The sequence below is a fragment of the Thamnophis elegans genome, chromosome 2 (assembly GCF_009769535.1).
Source record: "Thamnophis elegans isolate rThaEle1 chromosome 2, rThaEle1.pri, whole genome shotgun sequence".
NCBI lineage: Eukaryota > Metazoa > Chordata > Lepidosauria > Squamata > Colubridae > Thamnophis > Thamnophis elegans.
The window spans coordinates 161,422,285-161,440,721 of NC_045542.1; the positions used below are offsets into that span (position 1 = coordinate 161,422,285).

The following is an 18,437-nucleotide window of genomic DNA, read 5'->3' on the forward strand; positions in this document are numbered from 1 at the left end:
CAGAAATGCTGCAAGGAGGATTCTCCCCCTCCCAACTATTGCCTGGAATGCTGGAAGAGCTACCCCTGTTGGGTTTCTGCCTGCCCAGCATCTCTTCAAAGCCCCAGCCATGCAGAGGGAAGGCGGCCTGCCTGCCCCCCCCCCTTTCCCCCCTTTCTTCCATCCAGCCCATTGCTGCGCTTACCCCATTCCCTCTGCGGGCTCCCAGCATCAGCATCAACAGCATCAGCAGTGGCTTCTCCCATCTTCCATTCAGCCCCTTCTGCAGGAAATTAAAACAGGAAGGAACTTTTATCCTTTTTTTTTCCCCCTTGGTTTTTTTTTTGTTAAATGCCTCTAAACTCGCAGCCCCTTTTCATCTTCCGGAGCCCCTCTAGGAACGGTCCCTTCTTTTCCTTTAACCCATGGAGCGCCAGAGGGAAAGGCAGCGAAGGATTTTTCTTCTCTGCTGAGATTGAGATATTATTATTTTTTTTGCATGGGTTCCCTTTTATGCTTCTTGGGGGAGGATTCACAGGTTCACAGATGAGTCGGAAGGGACCAAGATCCTCCTCCTCCTCTAGAAAGCCTTAATAAGACCACATACCTGGAATACAGCATTCAGTTTTGGTCACCACACTATAAAAATATATATATTGATTAACAGATTAACAGAGTTGGAAGGGACCTTATAAGCCATCGAGTCCAACCCTTCTACCCAAGCAGGAGACCCTACACCATTTCTGACAAATGGCAGTTCAATCTCTTCTTGAACGTCTCAAGTGATGAATCCTCCCGCAACTTCCGAAGGCAACCTCTGTTCCATTGGTTGATTGGTTCTCACTGTCAGTAAGTTCCTCCTTGTTTCCAGCGTGAATCTCTCCTTGGTCAGTTTCCATCCATTATTCCCTGTCTGCTCTTCAGGTGCTTTGGAAAATAGCCTCTCTGTGGCAGCCCCTCAAATATTGGAAGACGGCTATCATTGAGTTATTGCTATCATTGAGCTAGCAGTAGAACAGCGCTATCTAGTTGAGACACTAGAAAAAGTGCAGAGGAGAGCAACCAGGGTGATTAGGGGACTGGAGACTAAATCATATGAACGGTGGCAGGAACTGGGCATGGCTAGTCTAGTGAAGAAAAGGACCAGGGGAGACACAATAGCAGTCTTCCAATGTTTGAGGGGCTGCCACAGAGAGGAGAGGGGTCAAGCTATTTTCCAAAGCACCTAACAAGGAATCATGGATGGAAACTGGTCGAGGAGAGATTCAATCTAGAAATAAGGAGAACATTTCTTGCAGTGAGAAAAATCAACCAATGTAGCAGAAGTTGCCTTGAACAGAAGTTGTGGGAGCTTCATCACTGGAGGCTTCCAAGAAGAGACTGGACAGCTGTCTGTCAAAAATGGTGTAGGGTCTCCTGCTTGGGCGAAGGTTGGATTAGATGACCTACAAGGTCCCTTCCAACTCTGTTAATCTTTTAAACCTTGCAGGTTATCTAGTCCAATGCCTTCCCCTCCCCCCTGCCACCCGCGCCGCGCAAGGAGAAGACCCTAGTGTCTAAAGACCATAGTCCACATTACCAAGATCTGGGGGCTTTGACCTGCTTTTCAAACCAAATTAAACTTACGACTTCAAAGAATGCATTTATTATCTTATGGAACTCACTGCTACAAGATAGGGTGATTGTGAATATCTTGGCTATCTTTCAAACGGGATGGAGTTTTGAAGGTTATATGGATCAAAATAATTCTGCCAGTGAGCATCCATTCCTGTGAAACAAGACTATTTATTTATTTATTTATTTATTTATTTATTTATTTATTTATTTATTTATTTATTTATAAAATTTATATGCTGCCCAATCCCGAAGGACTCCAGGCGGCTTACAAAAAAGAGAAGAAGAAAAAAGACACATAACGAACACATAACGAGAGAAAACGGTTTAAAATAGCAACACCTCATACATTCATTCTAATCGGGGCTGGACCTCAACAGTGAGGTCAACAGCCCCAGGCCTGCTGGAACAGCCTAGTTTTAACAGCTTTCCTGAAGGCCATGAGAGTGGGTATGGTCTGGATCTCTGGGGGTAGCTGATTCCAAAGAGTCGGAGCAGCCACAGAGAAGGCTCTCCTCTGGGGGCCCGCCAGCCGACACTGTCTGGCTGACGGCATCTGAAGGAGGCCCAATCTGTGGGATCTTACTGGCTGCTGGGAGGTATGTGGCAGTAGGTGGTCTCGAAGGTACTCTGGCCCTAAGTCATGTAGGGCTTTAAAGGTGAAAACCAACACCTTGAATTGCGTTCGGAGACCAATTGGTAGCCAGTGCAGCTTGCGGAGGACAGGTGTAACATGGGTGTACCTCGGTGCACCCAATATCGCTTGCGCGGCCGCATTCTGGACTAACTGCAGTCTCCGAACGCTTTTCAAGGGTAGCCCCATGTAGAGCGCGTTGCAATAATCCAGCCTTGAGGTGACAAGGGCGTGAATAACTGTTTGAAGTGCCTCCCGATCCAAATAGGGCCGCAATTGGTGCACCAGACGAACCTGGGCAAAGGCCCCCCTGGTCACAGCCGATAGATGATGTTCCAGGTTCAGCTGCGAATCCAGGAGGACCCCCAAGTTGCGGACCCTCTCTGAGGAGCGTAAATATTCACCCCCCAGGGTTAAGGATGGACTGTCTAAGCTGTCCTTCGGGGGGCAGCATCCAAAGCCACTCAGTCTTATCAGGTATTGAGCACAAGTTTGTTCACCCCCATCCAGACTAAGAGAGGGGACTGCTGTCTCCTTGTCCCCTTCCTTAAAAAGGGGGATATTTTTATCTGACTCACTAGTCAATAACCCGGTGTTGCCCAGGTATTTATTTATAGGGGAAAAATGTCAGGACCAAACATAATTTCTAATATTGGATTTTCCCCCTTACCAGAGGGAGCTCCCTTGTGGAGTACTGTGAAGTGGTTACCATGGCAACTCCACTGCGCTGTACAGTAGAAGCCAGTACAGTACAGCACAACAGGCTGTATCTTAACAGAACACACACCCTGAGAGGTGTTAGGGGTACCTTACCCCCCACAGTATTATTCTCCAGAGAATAAGTCATCTGTGTACCATGTTTGGTTGAAATTGCGCAAAGCATTCCAGAATTATGCTGGAACACACACAGACACACACACAGACACACACACACACACACACACACACATGCATAATTCTGGAACGCCTTGAACAATTTCAACCAAACTTGGTACACAGATGACTTATTATCTGGAGAAAAATACTGTGGGGGTAAGATACCTGGGTACTTGAGAGACCGCCTGCTGCCAATTACCTCCAATAGACCGATTAGATCCCACAGATTAGGCCTCCTCCGAATTCCATCCGCCGGCCAATGCCGATTGGCGACCACCCAAAGGAGAGCCTTCTCTGTGGCTGCTCCGACCCTCTGGAACGAGCTCCCCGTGGAGATTTGAACCCTCACCACCCTCCAGGCCTTCCGCAAAGCCCTTAAAACCTGGCTGTTCCGACAGGCCTGGGGCTAAAGAGCTTTTGCCCCCTCCCTCAAATGGTATGGTTGTTGTGTGCTTTTAAATTGTGTATTGTTTTGTTCGTCTTTTTTATTCCTTATCTGTACCCCTTCCCTTGACTTGGATTGTGAGCCGCCCTGAGTCCCCTTTGGGGAAAAGGGCAGCATATAAATGTAATAAATTCAATTCAATTCAATTCAATACCCCTAACACCTCTCAGGGTGTGTGTTCTGTTAAGATACAGCCTGTTGTGCTGTACTGTACTGGTTTCTACTGTACAGCGCAGTGGAGTTGCCATGGTAATAGCTTCACGGTACTCCACAAGGGAGCTCCCTCTGGTTCCAGAATTATGCTGGAACACACAGAGACACATCCAGATAGATAGATAGATAGATAGATAGATAGATAGATAGATAGATAGATAGATAGATAGATAGATAGATAGATAGATAGATGATAGATATATATAGAGATATAGAGATAGATATAAATAGATATAAATATAGATGATAGATAGATAGATAGATAGATGGATGGATGGATGGATGGATGGATGGATAGATAGATAGATAGATAGATAGATAGATAGATAGATAGATAGATAGATAGATAGATAGATAGTTATAGATTAAGACCGTTCTCAGAATCTTAGTTCTTATGCCCTTTTGTCATCAAACAACATGCCAAGCCATAATGTGGCATTCCAGGGTTGCGTTAGAATTCTTTATTGGCCAAGTGTGATTGGACACACAAGGAATTTGTCTTCGCTGCATAAACTTTCAGTGTGCATAGAAAGATACAAGTGATGAATTATGACCATAGTCATCATAAATACATTCATCATGAATCCTAAGATACAACACTTAGTGATAGTCATAGGATACTAAATAAGCAATCAAAATCATACTAGGAAACTAAATAACATAATATAAAGATATAAGCAACAAGATTATAGTCGTAAGTAGAAAGGAGAGAGGTAATAGGATGAGAGTAATAATAGTTATAGTCTTAGTAAATAGTTTGTGTGTGTTGTGGGAATTGTTTACAGTCATTCACTGAAAAGTCCAGCTTTTAAAAACATATAATGCATGTTTTTTAAAAAGGTGGTCAGGCTTTGATCATAGCTATTAGCTTGATTATTTTACTACCTTCCCACCTCCTGCTGGATTTTAATATGCCCACTAGGTGGCAGCAGATACTCAGACAACCATTTACAGGTGAAACTCGAAAAATTAGAATATTGTGCAAAAGTTCATTTATTTCTGTAATGCAACTTAAAAGCTGAAACTAATATATGAGATAAGACTCATTACATGCAAAGCAAGATAGTTCAAGCTGTGATTTATCATAATTGTGATGATTATGGCGTACAGCTCATGAAAACCCCAAATCCACCATCTCAGAAAATTAGAATATTACATGCAATCAATAAAACAAGGATTGTACATAGAACAATATCGGACCTCTGAAAAGTATAAGCATGCATATGTGCCCAGTACTTGGTTTGGGCCCCTTTTGCAGCAATTACTGCCTCAATGTGGCGTGGCATGGAAGCTATCAGCCTGTGGCACTGCTGAGGTGTTATGGAAGACCAGGATGCTTCAATAGCAGCCTTCAGCTCTTCTGCATTGCTCGGTCTCATGTCTCTCATCTTTCTCTTGGCAATGCCCCATAGATTCTATATGGGGCTCAGGCCAGGCGAATTTGCTGGCCAATCAAGCACAATAATCAAACAGTCATTGAACCAGGTTTTGGTGCTTTTGGCAATGTGGGCAGCTGGAAAATGAAGTCAGCATCCCCATAAAGCTTATCTGCGGAAGGAAGCATGAAGTGCTCCAAAATCTCCTGGTAGACGGCTGCGTTGACCCTGGTCTTAATGAAGCACAGTGGTCCAAAGTTCTCTTTTCTGATGAGAGCAACTTTTGCATCTCATCTGGAAACCAAGGACCCAGAGTATGGAGGAAGAATGGAGAGGCCAATCAAGCACAGTAATCCCACGGTCATTGAACCAGGTTTTGGTGCTTTTGGCAAAAGTTTCTCTCATCAGAAAAGAGGACTTTGGACCCACTGATCAAGTGGTCGACTGGCTCGTCTTTCTCATTACAGAGGCGACATTTGCTGTTGGTGGTAACATGTTGAATTTTTGCCTTCATGTAGTTTGTGGCTAAGGCTTGTTATTATTATTATTATACAATTGTATCACAGCGGCCAGTTGTTTCACCGGATTTGGCATTGGTTACTAGTCAGGCCCCACCCAGGGGCCTAGGACGTCGTAACGTATTTTCGTAATATGCGTGCAGATCCAAGCAGTGCGGCTTTTTGCATTTGACTTATGGTGATTTTGTCAATTTTTAACTCTTTTAAATGTAATTCCAGTGCTTTTGGAATAGCACCCAGTGTGCCAATTACCACTGGAATTACCACTGTTGGTTTGTGCCATAATCGTTGAGTTTCGATTTTTAAGTCCTGGTATTTCGCTATTTTTTTCATATTCCTTCTCGTCGACCCTGCTATCACCTGGTATTGCGATGTCTATGATTGTAACCTTATTTTCCTCAACCAGTGTGATGTCTGGTGTATTATATGCCAGTATTTTGTCCGTTTGTATGCGAAAATCCCACAAGTTCTTGACCATCTGATTTTCGGTGACTTTTTCAGGCTGATGTTTCCACCAGTTTGTTGCTGTTTTAATATTATAATTTTTGCACAAATTCCAATGGATCATTTGTGCTACTGAATTGTGCCGCAATTTATAATCAGTCTGCGCAATTTTTTTTACAGCAGCTGAGTATGTGATCAACAGTTTCATCAGCTTCTTTGCAAAGTCTGCATTTGGCATCATCAGAGGATTTTTTGATGCCAAATTATTATTATTATTAATAATAATAACAATAATAATAAGACTCGAGCTGTTAGGCTACCAACCAGCCCCAAAGGCTGTGAATCTCACCAAAGATTAACCACATAATAATAAAATCCTGTAAAAAAAAAAGTAGTAGTAGTTGTGGGTGCTCCCAATACTGGAGGCTTTTATGAAGAGCTTGGACAACCACTTGTCAGAAATGGTATAGGTGGGATGTGGAGCCATATCTGAGGGCACATGAGACATTGCACTATGACAGCTCCAACGCACATGTGCACACTGGCCAGCTGATTTTTGGGGAGGGGAAGGCCGTTTTCACTCTTCCCGGGCTTCAGGATAGCCTCCGGAGCCTGTGGATGGCGGAAAATGGGCCTACCCTTGATTTTTGCCATGCACAGGTTATGGAGGCTTTCCTGAAACCTGGTGAGGGTGAAAAACGGCCCAACGGACTTAACGGACGTCCGGAGACTTCAGTAAGCCTGTGTGCATGCGCGCGAGGGGTTTTGTGTGTTCATGCACCGGGGCGGGGGGGGCATTGTGTTATGGGTATGGATACATGCACGCTTTTGGCACCTGAGCAGAAAAATGTTTGCCGTCACTTCTATAGGGGGTTGGACTAGAAGACGTCGAAGGTCCCTTTCAACTTTATTATTCTGTATCTTTTTAAAAATCTTCTTGTCTGTTCCATAGTACAAACACCAACCAAAGCTGAACTAGCCAACCAAGTGAAAAGGAAAAAAAAAATCCCCCCCTCCCCCCCCAAAAAAGTTGCTAGTTTCACAGAATCTTAGTAAAATAAAATAATCAGCTCACACGTCGCCTGGAAGGTATTTTTAAATTTTTATTTTAACTTGAGGGTAACAAATCAACACCATCTATAAAATGGTGCAATTATCAGTTGAGACTCTAAACACTTTAGGGTTTTGGAAAAAAAAAAATATTACGAGCTAGCAGGAAAGCTAACCCACAAATTTGAAACAGACTATATTGCCTTAGAGAAGAACCAACTGATATATAGCATTTTAAAGCAGCTGACTGAGTGGAAACCAAAAACATTTCATTAACACCGAGATGCTAATTGCGTTCAGTTTGAAAACATCACTGTTACAGAACAGAGAACCTTCAAGGGAGGCTTTCAAAACACAAAGAAAAAAAATAATACAATTTTGTATAACGCCCACGAGTACAGATACTCTTTCCATTCACATAGGTTGCAATTTTCTTTTTAAGATCTGAGCAGGACTTCGAGCATTACAGAAAGGCACTTGTCTGGTTGTGATATAACCATGCATGGTGGGTATTTCTAAGCTGGAGAACCTTTGTAAAAAGTCTCCCATCTTTGTGATCTGGATTCTTACCATCCTGTACATGGCTATCGACGTTATGAAAAAAGGGCCTTGTCAAGATTGAGAACACTGCTCTAAAAACACGAAACCACAACCAATGTTATGCCATACGTTTTAATATATCGAAAGAGCTTCACATCTTTTATAAAGCTCTGCTTTGCTGCCCTTTAACCTATCCTGGGCAGGAAGATTTCATTTCCCCAAATCCCATAAGCCATGTGGGGTAGCCATGTGGGGAAACAAAAAATTAACATGTACAGGGGATAAAAGAGTGGGGGTGTGGGACTGCTGAGCCTATTAAGAGGATTAATGACTCTTTCCTTTGATTGGTTATTAAGCAGTCATTTATTCAATCAATCATAAATTGAAAATAACTTGGTCTCCTAGTAGGCATGCATTCTTAAGATCAGCTACCTATGAAACTAAGTACCGTATTTTTCAGAGTAGAAGACGCACCGGGCTATACAGCGCACCTAGATTTACAGGAGGAAAACAAGAAAGAAAAAGTTTTTGGCCTTAGTGCATCGTGCTTTCGCCCCCCCCCCCCCCGGAAGCACTCTGCAGTGCTCCGCACATCCCGTTTTTGGCAAAAACGGGCCCATTTTTGGTCTGCAGATTGCTTCTGGGGGCCGGGGAGGGCGAAATGGCGATGTGCGGAAGGTTCGAGAGCCCAAAAACGGGTCTGCTTTTGGTGAAAACAGGACGTGCGGAGCGCTTCTGAAGGCCAGTGAGGGCGAAAACATGATGCGCGGAGAGTTTGGGAGGCCAAAAACAGACCCGTATTCGGTCTATAAGAAGAACTGAAATTTTCACCCACTTTTAAGGGGGTGGGGAGAAAGTGCATACTCTGAAAAATACGGTACTTACACAAGGAGCATTTGGAAAGCAGCCTTTGGGAAATTCAGGTGAGAACAGAATATAGAGATATGTCCTCAACCTACGACCAGTTTCCAGCTGCTTAATGACACAGCACGATCTACAACTGTAATTCTGGTCGTAAATCAATGACTGTCTCTTTCTCGTTAAACTGCAAAAAATGAATCCCCAAGCTTTTCTTAATCTTGTGGCGCCCAGGAAGCAGATCCGATAATTTTTTTGTCAATAAAGCAACGAGCACAAAATTGGGGAGTTTTGTTTGCTCTTGATTGCAACACAAAGGTAGCTTTTTTCTGGCTGAATAAAAAGCATTGGGGAAAAATAACATTGGGCCAACTTTGTGTGGGATACAAAAAATAATAATTCACCCCAGGAATCTGCAACCAGCTGCAACAGATACTGGAACCCCCTCGCCCCATGGCTCTATGATAAAATACGGCCTCCAAGTTTCTCCCCCATTGAAGAAAAATATATTAGACAGCTGAAATCTCAGGGCATTTCAAAATTCTCCCAAGTCAGAGGGAGATTATTGAACTCTCACAAGAGTAGGTGATTTGTGACCTGTTTATTCTCCTACACCTTTTTTTTTTCTTCAGAGAATGCTAACACTAAAAACCGGATGACATGCTATTGCTGCTTCCTGTTTGAATCCAAAGCTGCAAAGCATTTTGTTTTCCTGGTTGTTGTTTCCATTGGTGAGAGATTCACCTTGTTTCGCAGGTGGATCTGTTGATGCTGGACACACAGCCACTTGCGATCGAAGCCTTCCCCGCAGTAGGAGCACTCGTGCGGCTTCTTCCCGGTGTGTTGGCATTCGTGACGGACCAGGTCTGACCTCCAGAAGAAGCCTCTCCCGCAAAAACAGCACTCGTAGCGTTTCTCCCCTGTGTGGCGCGTACGGTGCCGGAAGAAACTCGCCATTCCGCTGAAATCTTTGCCACATTCCTCGCAGTGCTGGATGTGGTCCTTGGGGATCTGCGAAGCAGGAGGCATCCGCTCTTTCGGCTTAGGTTTCACCTTGCGGGGAGTTGAAGAGAGAATTCCCCCCTGGATAGGCAGGTTGCTCTTCTGCAGCCTTTCGGAGTGACGGCGCGGCTGGACGTCGATGTCTCTTCCTTGCTTCTGACGGCAAGAATTGGCTCTTCCAGGAAATACCGCTCCGATGTTCACGTCTCCAAAATCTCCCGACTGGAGTTTTCTCTTCTTGCTCACATTGATCTCCTTGGAACCTGCTGAAAGGAAGAGTAGGAATATACTCAGGATAGACTAACAACAGTCCATTTAGTGACCAAAGTTACAACAGCAGTGGAAAAAGTGACCGATGAGCATTTTTCACACTTAACAACTGTCACAGCATCCCCATGATCAAAATTTGGCTGCTTGGCAACTGACTGTCCCCTGATACCACTAGATAAGATCGCTACGGCTCTCTGCCTTAGAAGAGTGAGGAAAATCCTCAGGGATGACTCACACCCTGGATGGGCACCTCTTTATTCTCCTACCATCAGGAAGGAGAAACAGAAGTACAGCCAGCCGCACAAACAGGCTGAAGAACAGTTTCTATCCGTGGGCTGTCAGACTCCTGAATGCGAAATAACATTACCACTACGTGATGTCGAGCTGGCCCCGCCCATCCTGCTCTCCACCCCCACCCTCGAGGCCAAACACTACCCTGATGTGGCCCTCAATGAAATTGAGTTTGACATCCATGCTATAGAGTGAATTCAAGATTGGGAGGGGGGGACGGAATAGTAATAAAAAGCTTCTTACCGGGATAAAGTTGTGGTGGTAGTGGCAGGATTTGCTGCTGCTCCTGCTGATTATCTGTGTTGGTTGGTCTCTCCACTGATACCATCTCCGATTGAGCCTTTATTTCTTCTGTCTCCTGAAATGGAGAGGGGGTGGGGGGAAGAGGGCCATATGCCGCTAAAGTATCCACATTGATTCCAAAATTGTCGACCTATGACACATCCTTTTGCTCAAATAAAAATTACAAAGAGACAAAGAGAAGAGTTTCAGTAGCATAATGAGGCGTTAGCGGCAGAGTGGAAGGAGCGCGGTACTGCTGAGCTAACTCTGCCCACTGCCAGGAGTTTGATCCTAACCAGCTCAAGGTTGACTCATCCTTCCAAGGTGGGTAAAATGAGGCACCCAGAATGTTGGGGGCAACAGGCTGACTCTGTAAACCGCTTAGAGAAGGCTGTGAAGCACTGTGAAGCGGTATATAAGTCTAAATGCTATGGCTATGGAGCGGTATATAAATCTTAAATGCTACTGCTATATTAGAACTCAGCGGTGACAGTTCACAAAAATTCACAGTGGGAAGTTTGCATATATAATAAGAAATCCGACCACAACAGGCATAGAAATGAGGTCCAAAATTCATCATGGTCTTGCGATAGCACTTAGCAATAGCACTTAGACTTATATACCACTTCACAGCGGTTTACAGAGTCAGCCTATTGCCCCCCAACAATTTGAGGCCTCATTTTACCAACCTCGGAAGGATGGAAAGCTGAGTTCAACCTTGAGCCTGGTAAGATTCGAACTGCCGAATTGCAGGCAGCCGGCAGTCAGAAGTAGCCTGCAGTACTGCACTCTAACCACTGCGCCACCTTGGCTCACTTAACAGGGTCATTAAGAAATGTCTCACTGCTAAGCAACGGGGTTACAGATCCCAACCGTCATTAAGTGAGGACTATCTGTACAGCATTTCCACAATCAACCAGGGGAAAGAAGGCCTTCCTTACCTGCTCTCCCATCTTTTCGGCTGCTTGGAGCCGACTCAGAAACTCCTCGGCCAAACCAACAGCTTCCAGGCACGTGTCCGGAGTACGTTCCTTAACCCAGTTTTGCATTTCCCGTGGCAGGATGTTCAGGAACTGTTCCAGAAGCAGGAGCTCCAAAATCTGCTCTTTGCTGCTCCTCTCAGCCCGCAGCCACTGGCAGAAGAGCTCCCGGAGCCGGCTGAAGACTTGCCGCGGGCCCTCGGCTTCTTGAAAGCAGAACCGGCGGAACTCTTGACGTTGCTTCTCCCTGATGGCGGCCTCCTGGCGCAGGATGGCTGATTTCACCTTCCCGTAATCTTCCCGATCCTTGGCAGACAGGGCGATGAAAGCCTTCTCGGCCTCCTCGCTGAGAGCCGGCAGCAGCCGCGTCACCCACTCTTTTCTCGGCCAGCGGCAAGCCACAGCGACTTTCTCGAAGGAGGCCAGGAAGGCCCGAGGATCCTCCGAAGGGGTCAGATCATCCAGCGGCTGCTTCTCGAAAACGGTGTCCTTCAGGAACTCCTGGAACTGTGTTTCCCATAGATTATGCATGCTCTGGTCCTCTTGGTGGTGGGGCATTTCCAAGAATCCCCCCATTCCTCCAGCTTGGGGGGCGAGAGAGGGCCGGGGGCCCGCTCCTAAGCCCAGCTGAGTTTCGAAACTTGGAGTGTTGTCCCGTAGCCCTCCTTTCTTCGCCAACTCCATCTTGTTTTCGGGCCCGTGCTGGAGGCACCTTCTCTCCTTCCGCAGCTTTGCTCTTCTCATTTGGCCGCCTCGCACAACTCTTGGAAACAGCCGTTGAAAATGGCAACCGCCGAAGTGCAGACGCAGCAAAGAACTTCTACGCTGGAGGGTTGTGGCGCAGGGAAGCAAGCTTCCAGGAAGAAGGAAAATGCGATTATCGCTTGGAAAAACACTTGCAAAGTCGTCGCGAAGTCCAGTTTGCGAAGCAAAGAACTCTCGCAAAAGAAAAAAGTGATACGATTCCCACTGGGATCAAAATTAAGGTGTTTCATGGAGCTCATCGAATGGAACTCCCCAGGAAATTCGAAAACAGGTGGTTCTCAACTTGCAACAGTTCATTTAGCGGCCATTTCAAGTTACAACGGCACTGAAAAAAGTGACTTATGGCCGTTGCTGTGTCCCAAGGTCACGAGAGCTTCTTTTGCGACCTTCTGACAAGCAAAATCAACGAGGAAGTGGGATTCACTTAACAACCGGGTTTCTAACAAATGTTATGATTAACTTAACAACTGTAGCAAGGTCGTAAAATGGGGGAGGGGAGAAACTTCACAAATGTCTCACTTAGCAACATCAATTTTGGGCTCAATTGTGGTTGTAAGTCAAGGGCTACCTATATAGGCTGTGAGACTTTATTCACCCTTCACATAAAGCAGTGGTTCCCAAACTTGGCAACTTTAAGTCTTGTGGACTTCAACTCCCAGAATTCTCCAGCCAGCTCTGCAGAGCTGGCTGGAGAATTCTGGGAGTTGAAGTCCACAAGTCTTAAAGTTGCCAAGTTTGGGAACCACTGACATAAAGCTTCGATTTGCAATTACCACAATTATTAAATAAAACCACATCAAGCCAAAAGCAAACAATAAATACACGTTATGGACTAGTGCAGTGTTTCTCAACCTTGGAAACTTTTAAGATGTGTGGACTTCAACTCACAGAATTCCCCAGCTGGCTGAGGAATTCTGGGAGTTGAAGTCCACCTGTGTTAATATTTTCAAGGTTGGGAAACACTAGTTTAGGCTACTGTCGTAAGGGATCACCCCTTGTTCACTACAGGAAAACACCACAACACGGGTAATCCTCACTTACCTCCACCCTTGAGCCTAAAATTTCTGTTAAGTGAGACATCAAGCAGGTTTTGCCCCATTTTATGACATTTCTTGCCAAAGTTGCTACGCGAATCACCGCAGTTCATAAGTTTGTACCACGGTTGTTACGTGAATCCGGTTTCCCCATTGATTTGGCTGACCAAAAGGCGATCACATGACCTTGGGACATAGCAACGGTCATAAGTATGAACCACTTGCCAAGCATCTGAATGATCACGGGGCTGATACAACGGTTGTAAGTATGAAAAACGGTAATAAGTCACTTTTTTTTCAGTGATGTTGTAAGTTTGAACGGCCACTAAATGAACTGTTGTAACTTGAGAACTACCTGTAATTGTTTTATTTGTTAAAATATACTGTATTTAATTTCATTTTATGCACCCAAGTGGTTGGAAAAAGGCTTCTCCAAAGCGGGAGCCAGATATATAATCTTACTCCTCAGTTTGATCCTCTAAGTAAAAAAGAATCTCATTAGAAGACAGAATCAAAAATATTATTTTTTAAAATGCCTAACCTATTTGGGGTAATTTCTGCCCTTTTTTTTAAAGGACAAGGAAAGGGGTGGGCTAGGTGGGCACTTATTCTGTCTTTTTTTTTCAAATAAGTTTTTTTTTTAAATTCTCTTACATACCATTTTAAGTATACATTCACATAATTGGTATACTTTACGTTTATCATTCTTATACATTTATTATTTTATTTAATAAAGAGAAAACAAAAATTCTGGTGAAAAATGACAGAAAAAACAGAAAAGAGAGTTGATGGGGAAAACTGGACATACAAGTGGTGAAAAAAGTGAAATATTTGGGTATTCAATTGACATCAAGATGTGGAACACTAAAGAGGATAACTATTATAATATGAGAAAACAAATAGAAATAGACTTGGAAAGATGGAAAAACCTAGAATTATCACTGATGGGAAGAATAGCAGTAGTAAAGATTAATATATTACCAAGATTGTTATACCTATTCCAAACAATAGCCATAAAACTAGAGAAAAAAAATCTTTGAAAGTATGAACAAAATAGTGGGGAAATATATATGGTTTATTCTGTCTTGACTCAGGATTAGCTTTTCAACCACTTCCATAAGGCTTCACTACCTCCTAATCAATTTGTAAATTATTTGTATATTCCTTGAAGCCCCAAAGATAACCAGATAATGATGATGGGAACTGTTTAGCAAGACAAAAGGTTGTCTTCCCCTTTTTAAATAGGTTTAGATTTGGCAAGCAGGTGAGCCAGGGGGCAGGGTGTGTTATCAAGAGTAACAAAGCTGGAAGGGACCTTAGAGGTCTTCTAGTCCAGTGTTTTTCAAGCTTTTTTGTGCAAAGGCACACTTTTTTCATGAAAAAAATCACGAGGCACACCACCATTAGAAAATGTTAAAAAAAATTAACTCTGTGCCTATATTGACTATATATAAAGTGTTTTTCCCACGGCACACCTTACACTATGTCACGGCACACTAGTGTGCCGCGGCACAGTGGTTGAAAAACACTGTTCTAGTCCAACTCCCTGCTCAGGTAGGAGACCCTACAATTCGTATTCTTGGGAGATACACGCACAATTTAAGGAGTATCTTTTATTAGGCCCTCTGAACATTTATAACACTTTGCAGAAACCTGGCTCTAAATCTTTCAAATCCATCTGCAAAAAACGTGTCCCCCCCCCCTTTGAGAGCAGAGGGCATATTAAACGCAGAAGTTACTTGCCAGAAAAGATTATGGCATAATAATTTAATATAGTGTTATAAACCCATCCGTTAGTTGGATTTTATAGCATACCCAAGTCACAGCTTTCCAACGATTAAGCTGACCGTGGACAATAAACTTCAGTCGATCTAATCATGGTTTAAACTAATTGGGGCTAACACGAAGCCACTAATTACCTTGGTCAGCGTGTTCTCTTTTAACCCACCGCCTCGTCCGGCCTGGCTGACTCGACTTTACAGCCCAGGAAATGCGAGTTAATGGAAGTATAAAGCACGTGTAAACGCAGCCGTGAGTCGGCATTAAACAGGCAGCGGGGGTGCCTACGGCACTCCTTGCCACGTGATCCTGCGAATGAGCCACAGGAAACCTTTTTTTTTAAAAGGAGAAAATAGGGGAAAGCGATTTTTAATCCAATTACGCGGGGGAGGGAGGAAGGGAACCGTTTTAATGCATTTTGCTGCTACTACTACTACTTGCAAATGTCTAGGAATCGCATAGGAGCGTTAGTTCAAATCTTGACCGGCTTATTAAATTTATATGACGCCCGCCTCGCTATTCAAAGCGATGTTGCACCGGGCCCCGACTCCTCCTGGATCAACCCTTTTTCTAACCCTGTTTTCCACGCGTGAAATCCTGGAAAACGGGAGGGTGGCACCGGCGGTGAGAAACCTTCAACGCCACGCCCGCGGGGGGATTGGGGAGGAGGAGGAAAAGTCCTTTTTCTTTTAAAGATAGACTGCTCGGGTATCCACGGAAGAGGTTTTATTGCCGTGCTTCTGCCTTGCCCGGGAGATGGACGTGCTGGGTAGATAAACGGGAAGGAACTGCAAAAGCAAAGCAGGGAATAAAAACGCATCCAAAGAAGAGGGTAGCAGTGAGTTCCGCAAGCTTTTAAACTCCTGCGCCAGAGAAATGGATGATGATCAGTTCGCTGCAAACCCCGTTGCTCCCCATACTCACCTCGGATGCCGCTTGAGTGGGAAGGAAAATCGGGCTGGAAAGGCTGCGTGCCGGCGTCCTCTTTTTCTTTTCTTTTCTTTTTGCACGATCTGGGTGCGAATTTAGCCCTGCCCATCTTAAACTTTTGCAAGAACCCCTCCCCTCCTTTATCTGGCCACGCCCTGAGTGGGTGAGTGCGTAGAAAACGTAAGTCTGGTTCAAGGTGAGATACCAGTAAGGAGCTTTTCTGGAGGCGGAGAAACTTAAAACCTTAGTCAAATCCTTGGAAGAGACGCCATTCACATGTGAATGAGAAAAAAGAGGGAGAAAAGATTTGGGGAAATAGGTTTGGGAGATTGTCCTCTGCGAGGCAGGTCCGGCCAACACTGGAAGTTTTTAAGAAGAGATCAAATGGTAAGAGGGTTTCCTGCCTAAGCAGGGGGTTGGACTAGAAGACCTCCAAGGTCCCTTCCTACTCTTTTATTCTATATTCTATATTGATTGATTTGGGCTCCGTTTTTCCTCTAGATACTAGATAGGTTTGGTAGAAAGAGGGTGGCTGGGTCAAAATCCACCCCCAAGTCCCGGCTCCATGCTAGTATTTCTCAGGATCAAGGACCCATCATCCCCAGGAATAGATGTCAGGCTAAGCTTGATATCCATGCCAGAGTTCCACCTGCCTTATAAAAGCAGTTAATGACTGCTTAACCAGGACTACATTGTGGTGGCTTGCTAAAACATTACATCCTAAACCATGGTTTATAAACCAGTGATCATACCTATGGTGTCTCTTGGGGGTCAAATTAGGCTGGTTAGGTTTAGGTTAGGTTTATTAGATTTATATGCCACCCTTCTCCCAAGGACTCAGGGCAGTGTACAACATTAAAAGAAACATATAATACAAGTTTTTTAAAAATTAAATAGAATATCCCAAACAAACCCAATTAGAATTGACAATAACCAATAGAATTGACAAATTAAAGTGGTGTGGACTTTATTTCCCAGAATTAGCCAGACATGCTGGGAATTAGCCAGCCAAGGGGGAATTCTGGGAAATGAAGTCTAGGATGGAAGTAATAGAAATGGTGGATTTTGAATCAACTACCCTCTGTACCAAACCTATCTAGAGGAAAAAAACGGAACTCCAATCAATCAAATCAAATGGCTGGCTGGGGAATTCTGGGAAATGAAGTCCACGCAGCTTAAATTTGTTGACCCTGAGAAACATTGCTCCATGCACCGATGGATATGATTACTGGTTTGTAAACCATGGTTTAGGATGTAATATGTTTTAGTAAGCCACCCCAATGTGATTATGGTTAAGTGGTCATTAACTGCTTAATGGCTCCTTAATTGCACTCAACTTCTGGAGGCAAGTTGTTCTACTGCTTAATTGTTCTCACTGTCAAGAAATTTCTCCTTAGTTCCAGATTGCTTCTCTCCTTGATTAGTTTCCATCCATTGTTTCTTGTCTTGCCTTCTGGGGCTTTGGGGGAAATAGTTTGATCTCATCTTTGTGGCAGCCCCTCAAATATTGGAACACTGCAAGAGAAGATGACCAGCAATGAAGGGGATGGACTCGGTTATACGGGTGATGGGGGGAGATGATTATCATTAAAAATGTAAATTGTAAAATCTGCCAACCTTAAAAATGCCTCAAACTTTTATTTTTTGGGAGACACTTGTCTTGCAAACTGGCTGACTAACTAAGTGCCATCAGGTTGGTGTTGACTCTTAGCAACCACAGAGAAGGAATTCCTCCATGATCTTCTCCACCAACCTGGTCCTTCAGCTGTTCCAATGGTATCCTCACCACCACTAACCCCATCCCTTAGTGCTGACCCTCCTCTTCTCTTGCCTTCCACCCTTCTAGCCTTGTTGTTGTTGTTGTTAGTTGCAAACCTAATGCGCCCCCATCAGAGGTGGGTTCCTACCAGTTCGCACCAGTTCGGTAGAACCGGTTCATCAAATCTACCGAACTGGTTAGAAGAGGTTCCACCAGAAAGCAGGCCACACCTACAGAAGAGGTTCCAAAAAATTTGGAAACCCACCACTGACAGACACACACTCACAGACAGACTCACACAGAGCGAGAAAGAGAAAGAAAGGAAGAAAGAAAAAAAGAAAAAAAGAAAAAAAAGAAAGAAAAAGTGAGAGAGAGATGAAAGGAAAAAAGGAAAAAGGGACAGAGACAAAAGGAAGGAAAGAGAGAGATAGAGAGAAAGAAAGAAAGAAAGAAAACACATGGCCGGCAAGCCACTCCCACAGAGGAGGCCACACCCACAGAGTAGGTTCGAAAAAAATTTGAAACCCACCACTGGCCCCCATGGACAACGTTTCTCCAGATCTTCCTGTCCTCTACCATCCTCTGGAGTCCATTTAAGCTCACGCCCTACTGCTTCGGTGACTCCATCCAGCCACCTCCTCTGTCGTCCCCTTCTTTTGCCCTCAATTGTTCCCAGCATTAGGCTCTTCTCCAGGGAGTCCTCCCTTCTAATTAAATGGCCAAAGTATTTGAGTTTCATCTTCAGGATCCCGCCTTCTAAAGAGCAGTTAGGGTTGATCTCCTCCAGGGCTGACAGGT

At 44.4% G+C, this 18,437-nt stretch overlaps 1 protein-coding gene across 1 annotated transcript; it reads right to left on the minus strand.

Annotated features, from left to right (window-relative positions):
* Window positions 1–9,210: 9,210 nt before the first annotated feature.
* LOC116502490 (zinc finger and SCAN domain-containing protein 23-like) lies at window positions 9,211–11,948 on the minus strand. Its single transcript, XM_032208371.1, has 3 exons — window positions 11,334–11,948; window positions 10,354–10,468; window positions 9,211–9,812 (listed from the first exon to the last, which is right to left on the minus strand). Exons 1-3 carry the CDS (start codon window positions 11,946–11,948, stop codon window positions 9,211–9,213), a joined length of 1,332 nt encoding a protein of 443 aa, XP_032064262.1.
* Between the last annotated feature and the right edge of the window lie 6,489 nt (window positions 11,949–18,437).